Here is a 15,110-nt window from a genome sequence, read left to right as displayed (position 1 = left end):
CATACAGAACCCCAGTGCCAGGTGTTTTGATATACTTCTTTTTGTCTTTGCTTCTTAGTAATATAAAAAACAAATGTGAGGGCCAGAGAGATGGTTCAGCGGTTAAGAGCACCGACTGCTCTTCCAAAGGCCCTGAGTTCAAATCCCAGTAACCACATGGTGGCTCACAACCTTCTATAATGAGATCTGATGCCCTCTTCTGGGGTGTCTGAAGACAGCTACATAGTGTACTTACATACAATAAATAAATCGATCTTTAAAAAAAAAATAAAATGCTGTGAGTTTGATGGGAGAAATTTGATTTAAAAAAAACCATGTGAAACAGTTAACTTTAATATACAGCAAGTATTATATATAAATCAGTAAAGATAGGCAGGGAACAGAAGGGCAAAGGTGGCTTTATGGGAAAGAAAAAGCCAAATGCCTACTAACTCAAAACTTAGGTCATAAAGAACTATAGTATTAGAAGATAACTTTTTTGTTGTTTTTGCTTTTGTATTTTGAGACAGGGTCTCTCTATATATTCCTGGCTGTCCTGGAACTTGCTCTATAGACCAGGATGGCCTTGAACTCAGAGATCCACCCTCTTGCCTCTGCCTCCAGAGTGCTGGAATTAGAGGCATGCACAACCATACTTTGCTAAGAAGATGACTTTTAACAGATATTAAGAAATTCTACATTGGGCTGAAGACATGGTTTAATAGATTAAGAATACATACTACTTTTACAGAGAGCCCAGGTTTGATTCCCAGCACCCACATGGCTTATAGTCCGCTGTAAGTCTAGTTCCAAGAGATCCAGAACCCTCTTGAAGCCACAGAGGGTACCAGGCACATGGGTGGTATTCAGATATACACATATATATAATGCACTCATACATATACAGTAGAAATTAATCTTAAAAATAGAAATTTGATAGTTGTCTACTTAGGTTTTAGTTTAAAAACATTCACAGTTTTGTATTGACTAGAAATTAATTGGTGCAATTATTTGGAGAAATTGGTAATGCACTTGTGTTAAATTCATACATATTTGGGTTACAAACTCTGTTCCTACAACACTACAGAGAGAATTGTTGTGAGGCTTTTGTTGTAGAGATATTTAGTTTATGTGTATGAGTGTTGTACCTGCATGTATGTATTTGTCCCACGTGTGTCTGGTACCCTCAGAGGTCAGGAGATGATGTCAGTTTTCCTGAAGTTACAGATGACTTTGAGCCACCTTGTGGGTGCTGGGAACAAATCCAGGTCCTTTGCAAAAGTACCAAGTGCTCTTAGCTGCTGAGCCAGCTCTTGTTTGTAATTACCGAAGTCTGAAGGCAGTTTTCCTTCTCTGTGTGTAAGTGTGTGGCTTCCACATTGCTAAACCTAGAGATCAGTGGTCAGAGCTTATCCAGCACAGTTTGTTAGCCAGCACACACTCTCACCTTGGCCTCTATTACTTACTCTATTATTGCTTCCTTGCTTCTGTCTCTACACACTGGGATGTTGTAGAACTCAGGCTAAAGATTCTTTTATCTACCTCCATTTTCCACTTATCTCACCTAGTTTGACATTAAACCCTTTCACCTGTGTGCAAAAGACTTTCAAGATTCTCTCTGTAGTCAGATCTCTCTGCCCTGAATTCCAGACCTGAATAGCCAGTTGCCTCCAGTCAGTGGCACCTTCTTTTTCTGTCCAAGTGTATCAGCTTTCAAAGTGTTTTGGCATTCTAACTCCCCACTCATCACCCACTTCTGCAGTTTTACATATCTGAGTATTGTCTGCTCTTCCTCTTTTTTTGCCTTAACATTTATTCTTATCTCTTCGAATTTAACCCTATAGCCAGGAGCAGTAAATATTAATGATCTTACCTTCAGAATATGCCCTGAATTCCTCCACTTAATTCTATTCACTATTGCCACTGTAGCTGAAATTTTTATCCCCCTGTTGAGATTTCAGCCTAACTGGACTCCTTGCCCCTCTATTTGTTCTTTTAGTTTCCTCAGTAGCTCCCAATACTACTGAACCCCAGTCCATATGTGCCGCCTCTGTTTCACAAGTCCTTAAAATGGCCCTGCTTGGCTTGTCCTGCCCCCATCCCTTGCTGCTTTTCTTACCAAGTCGCATTCAGACTGACTACTTTAAGTACTACCAGTTTTGTTGTTAGTTAAAGCCTTTGCACTTTTGAGGGTGAAGGTTTTAAAACAGTCTTGGGTATTCCATGTTAGCTTTAAACTTACTATATAGCCAAGGCTAACCTTGAATTCCTGTTCCTCCTGCCTCCACCCTCTAAGTGCTAGAGAGTTAAGAGGTCTGTACCTCTATATCTAGCTTATACTTGCTCTTGCCTTAGCGTTCTCCCCCTAAGATGTCAATATACCTTCTGTTCTCTGTTTCAAGGAACTCTACTAGAGAACCCAGCTTGAGCACATTATAAGTCCTCACTGCCTTCCTCTCCCCTAACTAGCTCTTAGGCCCCACTCTGTTGACTCATATCAATAGCTTAGCTGCAGTAAAATGTACTGTGCCTGACTCCTTACTCTGAAATGTCAGCTGTTAGGTCAAAACTGCCTAATTTATATCTCCAGTATCCTGTGGAATTTACTGTGATAGGAACTCAATGTAATTACATGTTGCATAAATTAATAAGGGCATTCTTCATAAAGGAATTGGTAAAATGAATTATAATACATTTATATGTTAGAATGCCATATAGTAAAAGGAGTTTTAGATGCGTGTGTGTGAAAACTAGCAATGAAAACCGTCTGTTTGTAAAAGTAACATGATAGAAAATTCAGAGTTCATTTTTGTGTGTGTGTGATTGGAATTAAATCATGCCTTATCTTTTTGGGGGATGGGCTGGGGTTGAAACTGGATTTTATTGTGTAATTCTGGCTGTCCTGGAACTCACTGTATAGACCAGGCTGATCTCTCACAGAGATCCATTTGCTTCTTGCCTCCTGGGACTTAAGGTGTGTGCCACCACACCTGGCTAAGCCTTATTTTGTTAGGCAAGCACTCTCACTGAACTATATCCCAAACTCAGAGATGGATATTAAATTATTATGTAATCTCATGTTTAAAATAGGAAATGTTAAGTCATAGTATATAATCTTCTAAATTGTAAAAATACTCCATTTGTACAATTCACAAGACCGTAAAACAATGGGGAAAATGCAAATCTTTTTTCAGGCTCCTAGGGGAGATAGCCACTGCTGACAGGTTATATTTGAGATTTTCACCTTTGCTTCAGTTAATGTCTCTTATGTAATCAGTCAGTCAATCAATCAATCAATCAATATTTACTTATTTCCCTCCCTCCCTCCTTCCCTCCCTCCCCTCCCCTCCCCTCCCCTCCCCTCCCCTCCCCTCCCCTCCCCTCCCCTCCCCTGCCCTCTCCTCCCTACCAACCTATGTACCTGTCTATTTATGAGACTGGGTTTTTCTGTGTACCCCTGGCTGTCCTGCAACTCACTCCATATATCAGATTGGCCTTGAATTCAAAGATCTGCCTTTCCAAGGATTAAAGGCACGCACTACCACACCCAGTTGAAGATGTATTTATAGTTCATGTATTTGAGTGTTTTGTCTGCATGCATGTCTGTGCACCACATGTGTGCACTGTCTGCAGAAGAGAAAAAGATGTTCCCCTGGAACTGGAGTTAAAGGTGGTTGTGAGCTGCCATGTAGTGCTGGGAGTTGAACCCAGGCCCTCTGGAAGAGCAGCCAGTGTGCTCTTAATCACTGAGCCACTTTTCCAGCCGTAACAATCTTTAAAAAGTTCCATTTTCAGGGCTGAGATACAGAGACAAACTAACTGACTGCTCTTCCAAAGGTCCTGAGTGAGTTCAATACCCAGCAACCACATGGTGGCTCACAACCATCTGTAATGGGACCCGATGCCCTCTTCTGGTGTGTCTGAAGACAGCTACAGTGTACTCATATATATACTCTGTGTGTGTGTGTGTAAAATTTTTTTTAGTTCCATTTTCCCCCCACTATGAAGGATTTATTTAACATAATCTTGTTTTCACCCAATCTTTTCAGATGCTCATATTATGTATATAAATTTGTCATTTTAGCTATAATTGAGACTTTGTTATGCAAATTATTCTAAGGCCTGAAAACTATTAAGGAACATTATAATATTACAGTTGTTTCATTGTTGGGCATTGCAAAAGCCAAATGATTTTTATTGGATTCACTGAGAGAAACAGTTGTAGTTACTGATTTAGTTTTCATTGAATTAAATAATTCTTGTTGTCAAAGTCTAGTGGATCTGGTTTTAAACCTTTGTCTGTATGTATGTCCATATGAATACATGAAAAGGCTAGGGTTGATACTGGGAAGTCTTCCTTGATTCTGTTTCCACCCATCTGTCTGTCTGTCTTATTTATTTTGAGACAGGGTCTCTCACAAGACTGGCCAGTGAGCCTCCAGTATCCTCCTGTTTCTGGCCCTAACATTGGGGCTACAGACATGTTCTGCCTAGCTTCTTCATGCTTGCATGGCAAACATTCTACCCACAAAACCATCTCTTCAGCCTTTTAAAACTTTTTTTTTTGTTTATGATTTTTTTTGTTTGTTTGTTTGTTTTTGTTTTTTTCGAGACAGGGTTTCTCTGTGTAGCCCTGGCTATCCTGGAACTCACTTTGTAGACCAGGCTGACCTCGAACTCAGAAATTCGCCTGCCTTTGCCTCCTGAGTGCTGGGATTAAAGGCGTGCACCCCCACGCCCGGCCTTTTAAAACTCTTAATGCCAACCTACTGTTTCTTTGAAAGCTCCTTTAAAACTATGTAGGTATTTTCTCTTTGTTTAAAAAAGATGTGTATATGAGTGTGGTATGTATACAGAAGGCTGCACTGCTACACCCAGTTTTTTGTATGAGTACTTAGGGCATGAATTCAGGTCTTTATTTCTGTATGCCAGGCATTTGACTAAGAATCCATTCCCCCACTGTTCTCCTTTCTGTCTTTTGTTGTCATTTTAAATTTTAATAAAATATATATAGAGAGTACCAAGTCTCAGTCATTGTTGGTCATTTTTTAAGAAATATTTTCAGTAAAAATCTAGCATTGGGGCTAAAGAGATGGCTCAGTAGTTGAGCACTAAATGTTTTTCCAGAGGACCCGAGTTCAATTCCCAGCATCCACATGGCAGCTCACAACTGTCTGTAATTCCAAGATCTGACAACCTCATACAGACATACAGGCAAAAGCATAGCAATGTGCATAAAATAAATAACATTATTTTTGAAAGATCCAACACCAAACTAATGTAACATTTCTAAAACTGCAGAATTCCCATCTTTCCCACCATTCTGGGAAATTCATTTTGAGAAATTGAAAAAATACCAAACAGTGGAAAATGGTAAGACAGTATCACTATATACAGCAATTGAGAATTAGCCAGTACCATCAAATAATTATTTTCAGTTTTTAAGAAAAATGTATGCTTATATAAAAAGATGAAACCCCACCTCCCACACTCCCTTTCGTTTTCCACTCACACACGGCAGCTCACAGGAGGTTGAACTGTATCATTCTCGTGTATCTTCTAAACATTTACATATATGTATGTGTATCCATCACCATACAAAGTCCTAAGCTTCATGAAAGAAAATTTATGTTGATGAAAGTCATCGTAATCCTTCAGTCTAGGCTCATCCCCTAACCCCCTACACACACATTGTTTTTAGGCATCTTTTTGTTTTTCATGGATCTATATTGTGTTGCACTTTACAGAGATATGTAGTATTTTATCTTAAGAATTTTCCATTGTGTTCTTGGCAGGCATGTCAGTATTTCCCAGTATTTATTTGGCTACCCTAAATCAGTCCCAGGTAAATTTCCTGGTATCTATATGCTAATACACACTAATTTAGTGTTTCAAGGAATGTTTCCCTGTTCTCAAAGTCAAAACCAATCCATTGTTGTATAGCCTTTTCATATTCCACTTCCAGTCTTCATAAATCTTACTTTTCCTTTTCTGCATAGTTCATGGAATGCTTTTCTTCCTGTAAGGACAGTTTACTCCCAAACAATCTTGGTATTCCCTTCTCTCCTGTGACATTGCCTCATATTCTAAATTCTAGTAAACAAATTGGCTCTTTGTAAATCCATTCAGTTCTCCTGAATCAATATTAGACACACCATGTTTTCCCTTGGTCTGTGCTTTAAGATATGTTTCACTGGTCTCTGTCAAGTCTTGATGTCACTCTGTGTATTTATCATTTTCTCCAGCTTCTGTTCAGACTTTTTTTTCACTTCTTCACCATCTCTTGACTTCTTGCTAACCTTTAGTCTAATATAAAGATACAGGTGCTTGGAGAAAAGGTTCAATGGCAGAGCGTGCCTAGCATACATGAGGCTTGGGTCAATCTTTAGCTCCACTTGGAGCTAAGTATATTACTTTAATATACTTCTTGCCTTGGTGCCAAATGGACCCAGAGGCTGTACTCAACTGCTGGGCAGAGACCGCAATGTTCCCCTGGCCTATTTAAGGTGTGTGGCTTAGGCTCCGTGAGCTGTCTAGCAAGGGTGACCTTGAACTTTCACTCTTTTCCACTTAAATATGGCATTTATAGGTGTGCAACACTACTCCTGGTTTATACAGATTTTTTTTTAAGATTTATTATTCATTTTATGTGAGTACACTGTCTCTGTCTTCAGACACACCAGGAGAGGGCATTTGATCCCATTACAAATGGTTGTGAGTCACCATGTGGTTGCTGGGAATTGAACTCAGGACCTCTGGAAGAAGAGTCAGTGCTCTTAACTGCTGAGCTATTTATCCAGCCCTATACAAAGTTCAAAAATTCCTCCCCACCCCCATTAATACCAAGAATACAAATAAGCTCTTGTACATGCTTGGAAAGTGTTAGTTGTCAATTTTATTTTTAATTGTGTGTGTGTGTAGTATGTGTATCTTTGTGCACATGTGTATAAGAGCATTAGAGGCCAGAAGTAAATGTTGGGTGTGGTGTTTTACTGTATAACTTTGACTTTATTTTTTTGTGACAGGGCCTCTCACTGAACATAGAGTTGAACAATTGCCTAGACTGGCTGTTGAGCGATTTCTAGGGATCTGAATTCAGCAAGCATTTTCACTGAGCCAACCCCTTCACTGCTCAGTTTTACTTTTTGTAAAGATTTATCTTTATTTTAAATTATGTATATATGTGTATCTGAGAGGTATGTATACATGAGTGCAGGTTCCTAGTGGTGTCAGGTACCCTGGAACTGTAGCAAGTGTCTACATGGGTGCTGAGAACCTAACTCCCACACTCTGGAAGAGTACACTATTAACTCCTAAGCCGCTTCTTCAGCTTTATTTTATTATATTTTTTATTTTTCCAGTCAGGATTTCTCTGTGTGTCCCTAGCTATCCTGGAACTTGCTCTGTAGCTCAGGTTGGCCTCTAACTCAGATCTGCCTGCCTCTGTCTGGCTACAAATAATTTTTGAAGTAGGAAATTGGCTCAGTAGTCACTTCATCAAATGATAATAGATAGCTTTCTCCTTTTTTATTATATGTTTTGGGTTGAGACAGGGTCTTAAACATAAATTTAGTCCAAGCTGGTTTGGAATTCATGGCCTCAGTATCCTAAGTATTGCTTGCTTCATTTCCTTTGATTATTGTAATAGCCTAGTGAATTTGTTTTTCTGTGTCATCATGTGTGCATGTATATGTGCTGGGAATGACCCTAAGTCTTGGCACATGCTAAGCATATGCTGTACAGCTGAGCCCTACTCCCAGTCCTGGCTCCATGACTTTCCGTACGTGGAACATTGGTAAATACGACCATTGTTTCTGGTGTTCCTATTGCTGTGGGCTTTATTTACTCTTTCGCCAACTGATATGGATTTGGATTGTTAGAAATATTTGGATCTTAGAAATTACATTGCTGTAGCATTCATATGAAAGCTGCTTCTGTGTACGTTTTCATTTCCTTAGGTATGCTCAGAGATGATTTTACTGGGTCATTTGGTAGCTACTTTTGAGGAATTGACGGAATTTTTTTTCCCATAGCAGGTACACTACTTCATGTTCCCCATCAGTAAGACACTTTTCCTTAACTTAGAGAGTACATTGTGATTTTCATTTATATCTCACAAGTAAATACTTTGTTTTATTTTTTGTTTTATTTGGTTGTTATAGTTAGTAGTCATTTATGTATCTTTGGTGAAATATGTACTGAATTCCATTGCTCTTTTAAAAAATGAGAATTGTGTGTGTGGAAGGGTGGAAGTGTGGTCAGAGGACCATTTAGGGATTCTGATCTCTCCTGCCATGTGGGCTCTGGGCATGGAACGTTTGTTATCAGGCTTGGTGACAGGAACCTCTACACAATTAAGCAGCTCACCTTCCCCCCATCCCCCACGCCTTTCTAAATTCAGGTTATCTTTAATGTTGAAATATAAGAGGGTTCTGTGATAGTCCGGCTGAAGGCCCTTACCAAATATTCCTCTCATATATTGGCGGGCAGAGGGCTGTGATTCTGTGTCGTGTCCTTCCTTGGGTGCTGCTCATAATTGAACTCACAACTTCATGTGTGCCTAGCGTATCCCTCAGCTGTCTCTCTAGCCGCACATGGGGTCTTTTGAAGAACAGAAGTTGTCCAAAATATCCATTTCCCTTCTGTTATTTATGCTATTGGTTAGATCTAAGAAGGAGTTTTCTAATCCAAGGCTATACATTTTAGTTCTATACTTTCTTCTAAGTATGCTATGTTTTTAGCTGTTGCATTTAAGTCTGCCATATATTTTGTTTTAAATTTTGGGTGATTTAAGGAAAAGAATTTACCTTTATTCTTTTGTGGGTAGGTATTTAATTACCACAGCACTTGTCACAAAGACTATGTTTCACCCACTTAATTATCATGCTACCCCATCAACAGTCAGTTGACTGTAAATGCTGTGAGTGCTTCTGGACTATAATAATTTTACCTTACTGATACACACGCCTCTTTCTGTAGCAGCACCCCGACCTCCACCTCTGAGACAAGCCCATATGAGTCTTGATCTCCTGATTCTCCTATTTCTGCCTCTGGAATTGATGGCATTATAGTTATAATCTCTCCCCCCTTCCTCTTTCCCCTGAAATAGGGTCTCATGTACCCTACTTAGGTCTGGGCTTTCTATGTAGCTAAGAATGACGGTGAACTTCTTATTGTCCTTCTGCCTTTACCCTCCAAGTACCGGAACTGCAGGCATGCACCGTATGCTTAGCTTGTTTGTGGTCATTTAACTTGTCTTTCTTAAGTTTATTGTTCTTGGCTTTTTGTTGTTGCTCTTGTTATTTGTTTGAGTTTGGGAATTTTTTTTTTTTTTTTTTTCTTTTTGAGACAGGTTTCTCTGTGTAGTCCTAGCTATGCTGAGGACCAGGCTGGCCTCGAACTAAGATCCACCTGCCTCTGTTTACTGAGTGCTGGGTTTAAAGACGTACACCACCATTGTCCTGTGGGTTGTTTTGTTTTTAAGAGATGGTGCCATGTAGTTCCTAGTAACACTGACTGAAAATGACCTTGAACTTGTGACCTTTAACCTCCCATAAACTGAGTTTACACACATGAGTCAACAGTTTATTCCAACAAATATTTATTGAGTGCCTACTTTTTCTTTCACTGTTGAATAGTGAGCCTTGGGCCTTGTACTTCCTAGGTGAACTCAGTAACTGACACATTCACACTTTTCAGTTTCTTCCTTTTATTCTGATATGGGGTTGGGGGTGGGGCTGAATTGGCTAGATTGCCTTGAAGTTGTGATTCTCCTGCCTTGGCCTCAAATAGCTAAGATTATAGGCCTGTACCACCAGATAAAATTTACTTTTAATTATAAACTCCCTTTAGGTAGACTAGGGTGTGGATTGTGTTCAATTCCCTTGCCCATATGCTAATAGTTCTTAACCCTGTGCTGAGACATTGCAGGTACTCAATAAATTGTTATGACATGAATACATAAAAGGGACTGTTTGTAGACCAGGTATAGACATCTGTAATCTAGACACTCAGAAATTAGAGGCTAGAAGGTTTTAAGTTTGGGTTCAGCCAAGGATATATAGAGAAGCACTGTCTTTCTATATATTCTAATATATATATATATATATATGTATATATATATTATTTTATATATATACACACACACACACACATACTAGATATAGTCTTTATATTCTATAAAAATAAGAAACAAAAACAAAAGATTGTGATGTACCTGGCAATGTGGGGAGAAATGGCTCAGTGCTTAGGAGCACTGTTGTTCTTTCAGAGGACCAGAGTTTAGTTTCAGGTATCTATATTGGGCAGCTCACAAACACTTGTAACTCCAGGACCCCAGAATCTGATAGACTCCTCCTCCTCCTCCTCCTCCTCCTCATCATCATCGAAAAGGAGGCCTAATGAAATGACCTGCCTTAAAAAGGTCACAGCATAAGTCCCTAAGAGAAATTATTTGTGTGAATTCTTTAGCTTGTTAATAATTGTTGTGAATGCACACAGCCTGGGGTCTCTACTTCATTTAACTAGCTTGATAACTTTTCATAAGTGCTAGGTTTCACTTAAAATTTTTTGTCTGTAAAATAAAAATAATAATCATCACTTTAATAGAAATTTTTGTGCATATGTATGCATGTTTGTATCTGTACACAGGTACCTATGTTGGTACATGTGGAGGCCAGAAATTGATATTGGATGTTGTTCCTTAATTATTTCTCCACCTCTTTTTGTTGTTGTTGTTTTATTTTGTTTTGTTTTTTTGTTTTTATCTTGTTTTTCAAGACAAGATTTCTCTGTGTAGCATTGACTGTCCTGGAGTTCACTCTACAAACCAGGCTGGCCTCAAAACTCAAGAGTTCCACATGCCTCTGCCTCCCAAGTGCTGGAATTAAAGGTGTGTGCCACCACCGCCTGGCTAAATCATATAAATTTAAAACTTACTTTGGGCTGGAGCTGTCAGTTAGTAGTAAAGTACTTACCTAGCATATGCAAGGTGGGGTCTTGTCCTTAGCACCACTCAAAGCAACAACAAATGACCCACCATACCTCACACACTGTCATTTAAAATATGATCTGGGGAAATGACTCAGAAAGCCATGTTCAAGCATGGAGACCTAAGTTTAAATCCTCAATATCCAAGTGAAAAGCTAGGTATGATATACCTATAATCAGAGGACTGGGCAGACAGAAACAAGAGGATCCCTGAAGCATGCAGGACAGCTAGTCTTACCAGATCAGTGAACTTCAGATACAAAGATAGGCCCTGTCTCAAAGAATAAGGTCTCTCTACCTTATATTTTGATAGAGGAAGACACTCAACTTTGACCTCTGGCATACGCACCTGCACGCGCACACTCACACACACACAAAGTGTGCTCATATGTCAGCTCAGCAAGTAGAAGTATTATGAACAACCCAGAATTTTGAATATTTCTCTGCCCGTGGGTATTTTTGAACTTGAGACTTTCATGAGTATTTCCAATTCTATTTTAAAGCTTTGTTCATTTATTTTTGTTCTCCTTCTTAAATCTTGTTTGCTCATTCACTCATTCTTAGTCAGTATGTATGTGCACACTGCACACTTGTGTGAGTTTATGTGCACCATGTGCGTGCAGGGGCCTGAGAAGATGAGGATGTCAGCTTCCCTGGAACTGGAGTTAGAGAGAGTTATGAGCCACTTGGTGTGGCTGCTGAGAACTGAACTCGGGTCCTGTGTAAGCAGTAAGTGCTCTAAAGAGCAGAGCCGTTTACAATTTCATTTCACAGTCCTTTCTACTTGGACTATGTGTTTGTCCCCTGTGTTGTATATATCACTCACTTTTTCTGACAAAGGCACATTGAAACTTACATGCAAAACAAATTATAGAAATAACTACCCAATTTGTAATTTGTGTATAAAATAATTTATGATCATTTGATTATTTCAAGCTTACCTTCAGAAACATGAAGGTACCATATCCAGCTTTTGGATTTCATATTTAACTTGTTTTATTTTCCTCTTGGTCATGACTTCTGACTTGCATTAGAAAGGTTTGTCTTATAAAGAGGTAAATGTTTCTATTCATACACACTTATGGAGAAAGATGCAAAACTTTCCTGTGATTGGTGATGTACTTTTATTATAGGCTCAACAAAACAGTCCTTCTTCTACGGGTTCTGGCAATACAGAACATTCTTGCAGCTCCCAAAAACAGATCTCCATCCAGCACAGACAGACCCAGGTAGGTGGGGACACTGTAGAGCTATATTCAGGAATAGACCTAACCATATAGAAAGTCTGTAACTCTTCCCTTTACCTTTGACTAGACCCCATTGTTTAGTATTTCTGGTCCTTTGGAAGGAATTTTAACAGGCTTTTCTTTACTGTTGTGGTAGGCATGATTTTGCTGCAGCATGGTATGAAGACAAGAGCATACATTTTGAAGGCTTCTGGGCCTAAGTGCAAATTATGGCTCTACTGTTTGCATTTAATGCAAAATTAGAGTAATTCCAATCACCTTAGGCAGTGGTGACAGTAGGCTTTCAATAAATGTTAATTTTAAGAAAGTAGTTTATTTCCTGTACTTTGAAAATGTTATACCAATAAAATTTCTTCCTTAAACAGTCTTGAGAAATTTTCTGACAGAGACTCTTCTAAACATTAACATGGTGTTTCATGTGCCCGTAAATCCCAGCAGTTTGAAGACTAAGGCAAGAGGATCTTGTTTTCAAGGCCAGCTCAGACTGTCCCAGGAAAGTAAGGAAATGAAAAAGAAAAAAAAAAAAAGGAAATTATATTTTAAAAGGATAGTAGATCTTTGCTCCAACTGTGTTTTTCTAAGTTAGGTTATTGGGTGTTCTTGTCTGTGTTCCTCTCAACACAGGATGCTTGTCAGTTAAGAACTCTATAAAAGATTTTTATTTTATTGGAACCACCAGTGTTTGGACATTGAAGAATCCTAGATAGTTGAGCACTCAGAACTTTTTTTCCTTTCTTCTTTCTTTCTGTTTCCACTAGGGGGCACACTTGCTCCTCAAAACTGCATCCCGTCTCCTAAAATCCTTTCTAGTCAAATCTGATTTCAGTTCTATGGTGTTGCATAATTTTTATTCAATGTACAGTATTGTGAGAATTTGTATAGTTAATTCCAGAAGCAATGTTATTGCAGTACAAGTGTTGTGGATGTGGCTAAGGTTTGGAGGATGGGGTGAGGAAAGCAGATTCATTTCCTGAGTTACCTGTGCAGCTATTGATGTTAGCAAGTGCTGCTTCCAAAAAGCAAGGAAAATGTGATGGCATGTAATGCTTTGTGACTAATTCTAAATTTGTTTGCTTTTGTCTTTGTAGTCTGACCTCACAATAGAAAAAATCTCTGCACTAGAAAACAGTAAGAACTCTGACTTAGAGAAGAAGGAAGGAAGAATAGATGATTTATTAAGAGTAAGTATAAGGGTATGCAAGAGACTTTATAACAAGCACCACTCCTGTACACTTGGATCATGTGCACGTTGTGGATAATTATGATAGCCAATTAACACAGGAACTGAATCATAGTCTAAATACCTGCTTTAAGTCGGAGAATTTGCAGAGTAGTATTTTGATATTTGGCTTTATGTTAGAGAAGTAAATATGTGGGGTTGTAGTTCATATAGAACTATTGGATTAAGTTTCACATTTTTACCATTTGAAAATAGTCATTTTTATATTCTTGCTTTTTAAATTTTTCTTCTGAGACATGGTCTTCCTCTGTTGCTTGACTGCCCTAAAACTTAGTGTCTAGATTAAGCTAGCCTCAGACTCTCAGTGATGCCTGCCTTTACCTCTGCCTCCTCTGAGTGTTAGACTTAAAGTGTACAACACCACACCTGGCTTTCACAATGTTAAACGATTTACTGGTTATTCCTATACATGCCACATACCTCATACTATATACATGCAGGAGACCATGGGGCTCAAAAGAGGGCATTGGATTCCTTAAAACCAGAGGTAGTTAGTGAGCCACTGTTGTGGGGTACTGGGAATTGAATATGGGTCCTTTTCAAGAGCAATAAGTGCTTTTAACTGCTGAGCCATCTCCAGTCCCATTTCTTACATTTTCAAAAGCTGTGTTTTTGGGACCTTTTCAGCTCATTCTGGATCTTTGGTTTTCTGCACCATGTGTGCGTGTGTACATGGCTGAGTCCCACTGTGTAGCCTAAACTGGCCTTCAATTTATAATCCTCCTGTCATGGCTTCCTAAGTACTGGAATAATAAGCCAGTGTTACCATGCCCAATATACCCTAATGTATATATTCATATTTACCTTTCTTTCTCTTCCTCCCCCCCCCCACTTTTCCTTGATTTAGTATCTAATCATTTATTTTTACTTATTTTTGTTTTTTTCAACTTTATGTATGGGTATTTTGCCTACACCATGTATCTTTCTGTTACCCTTTGAGAGGGCATTGCACTCTACAATTGGAGTTACAGATGATTGTGAGCTGCCATGTGGTGGCTGAGATTCAATCCTGGGTCCACTGCTAGAGCAGTTGGTGCTCTTAACTGCTGTGTCTCTAGCTCGTAGCTTTACTTTTTTTGAGACAGGGTCTAATGTATCCCAGGAAGCTATTCATTACTGTTTTGTTTTGTTTTGTTTTGTTTTTTCGAGGTAGGATTGCTCTGTGTAGCGCTGGCCGTCCTGGAACTTACTTTGTAGACCAGGCTGGCCTCAAACTCAGAAATCCGCCTACCTCTGCCTCCCAAGTGCTGGGATTAAAGGCGTGCACCGCCACTGTCCGGCTTGTTCATTACTTTTTTTAAAAGGTAGTTTGTGTGCGTCAGCATTCATGTGCTTTGGGTTATGTATAGAGGTCAGAGCAGAGCCTTAAGGAGACACTTCTTCTCTTCGGTGGGAATCCCTGAGATTGAAAGGATTCAAACTGTCAGGCTTAACCCACTGAGCCATCTTCAAGTATTTATTAGTCTAAGAAATTTATATTTTTGCCTGGACTCAGACTTACAAGTAGCTCTAAAAGTCAGCTGGTATCTCTTGGCGGTTTGTGCCTGCAATTTTTCTTTGGCTTCCTTTATTCTATTGGCTAAAAGTTTAGCAGATTCTGCAAGCTCTGATTTTTCTTAGTGCATTGTTTCTTCAGAGGAATGTGCCAGTGCATA

General features: G+C 39.1%; 1 protein-coding gene across 7 annotated transcripts in view; it reads left to right on the top strand.

Annotated features, from left to right (window-relative positions):
- Tlk2 (tousled like kinase 2) overlaps positions 1-15,110 on the top strand; it is a 99,267-nt gene that overhangs the window by 42,963 nt on the left and 41,194 nt on the right. For 5 of the 7 annotated variants that reach the window (XM_085829485.1, XM_021178493.3, XM_021178491.3 and 2 more), the window contains 2 exons: positions 12,102-12,197; positions 13,304-13,396. The exons of the other annotated variants lie outside the window; for them this stretch is intronic. In XM_085829485.1, the coding sequence (XP_085685611.1) occupies positions 12,102-12,197; positions 13,304-13,396 (189 nt within the window). The remainder of the gene's footprint in view (positions 1-12,101; positions 12,198-13,303; positions 13,397-15,110) is intronic. 7 annotated transcript variants of the gene reach the window in all.

Source organism: Mus caroli, unplaced genomic scaffold (genome assembly GCF_978045245.1).
Source record: "Mus caroli unplaced genomic scaffold, Mus_caroli_1 scaffold_13, whole genome shotgun sequence".
Taxonomy (NCBI): Eukaryota; Metazoa; Chordata; class Mammalia; order Rodentia; family Muridae; genus Mus; species Mus caroli.
The sequence above is the reverse complement of the archived record's forward strand: the minus strand, read 5'-3'. Positions and strand labels throughout refer to the sequence as shown.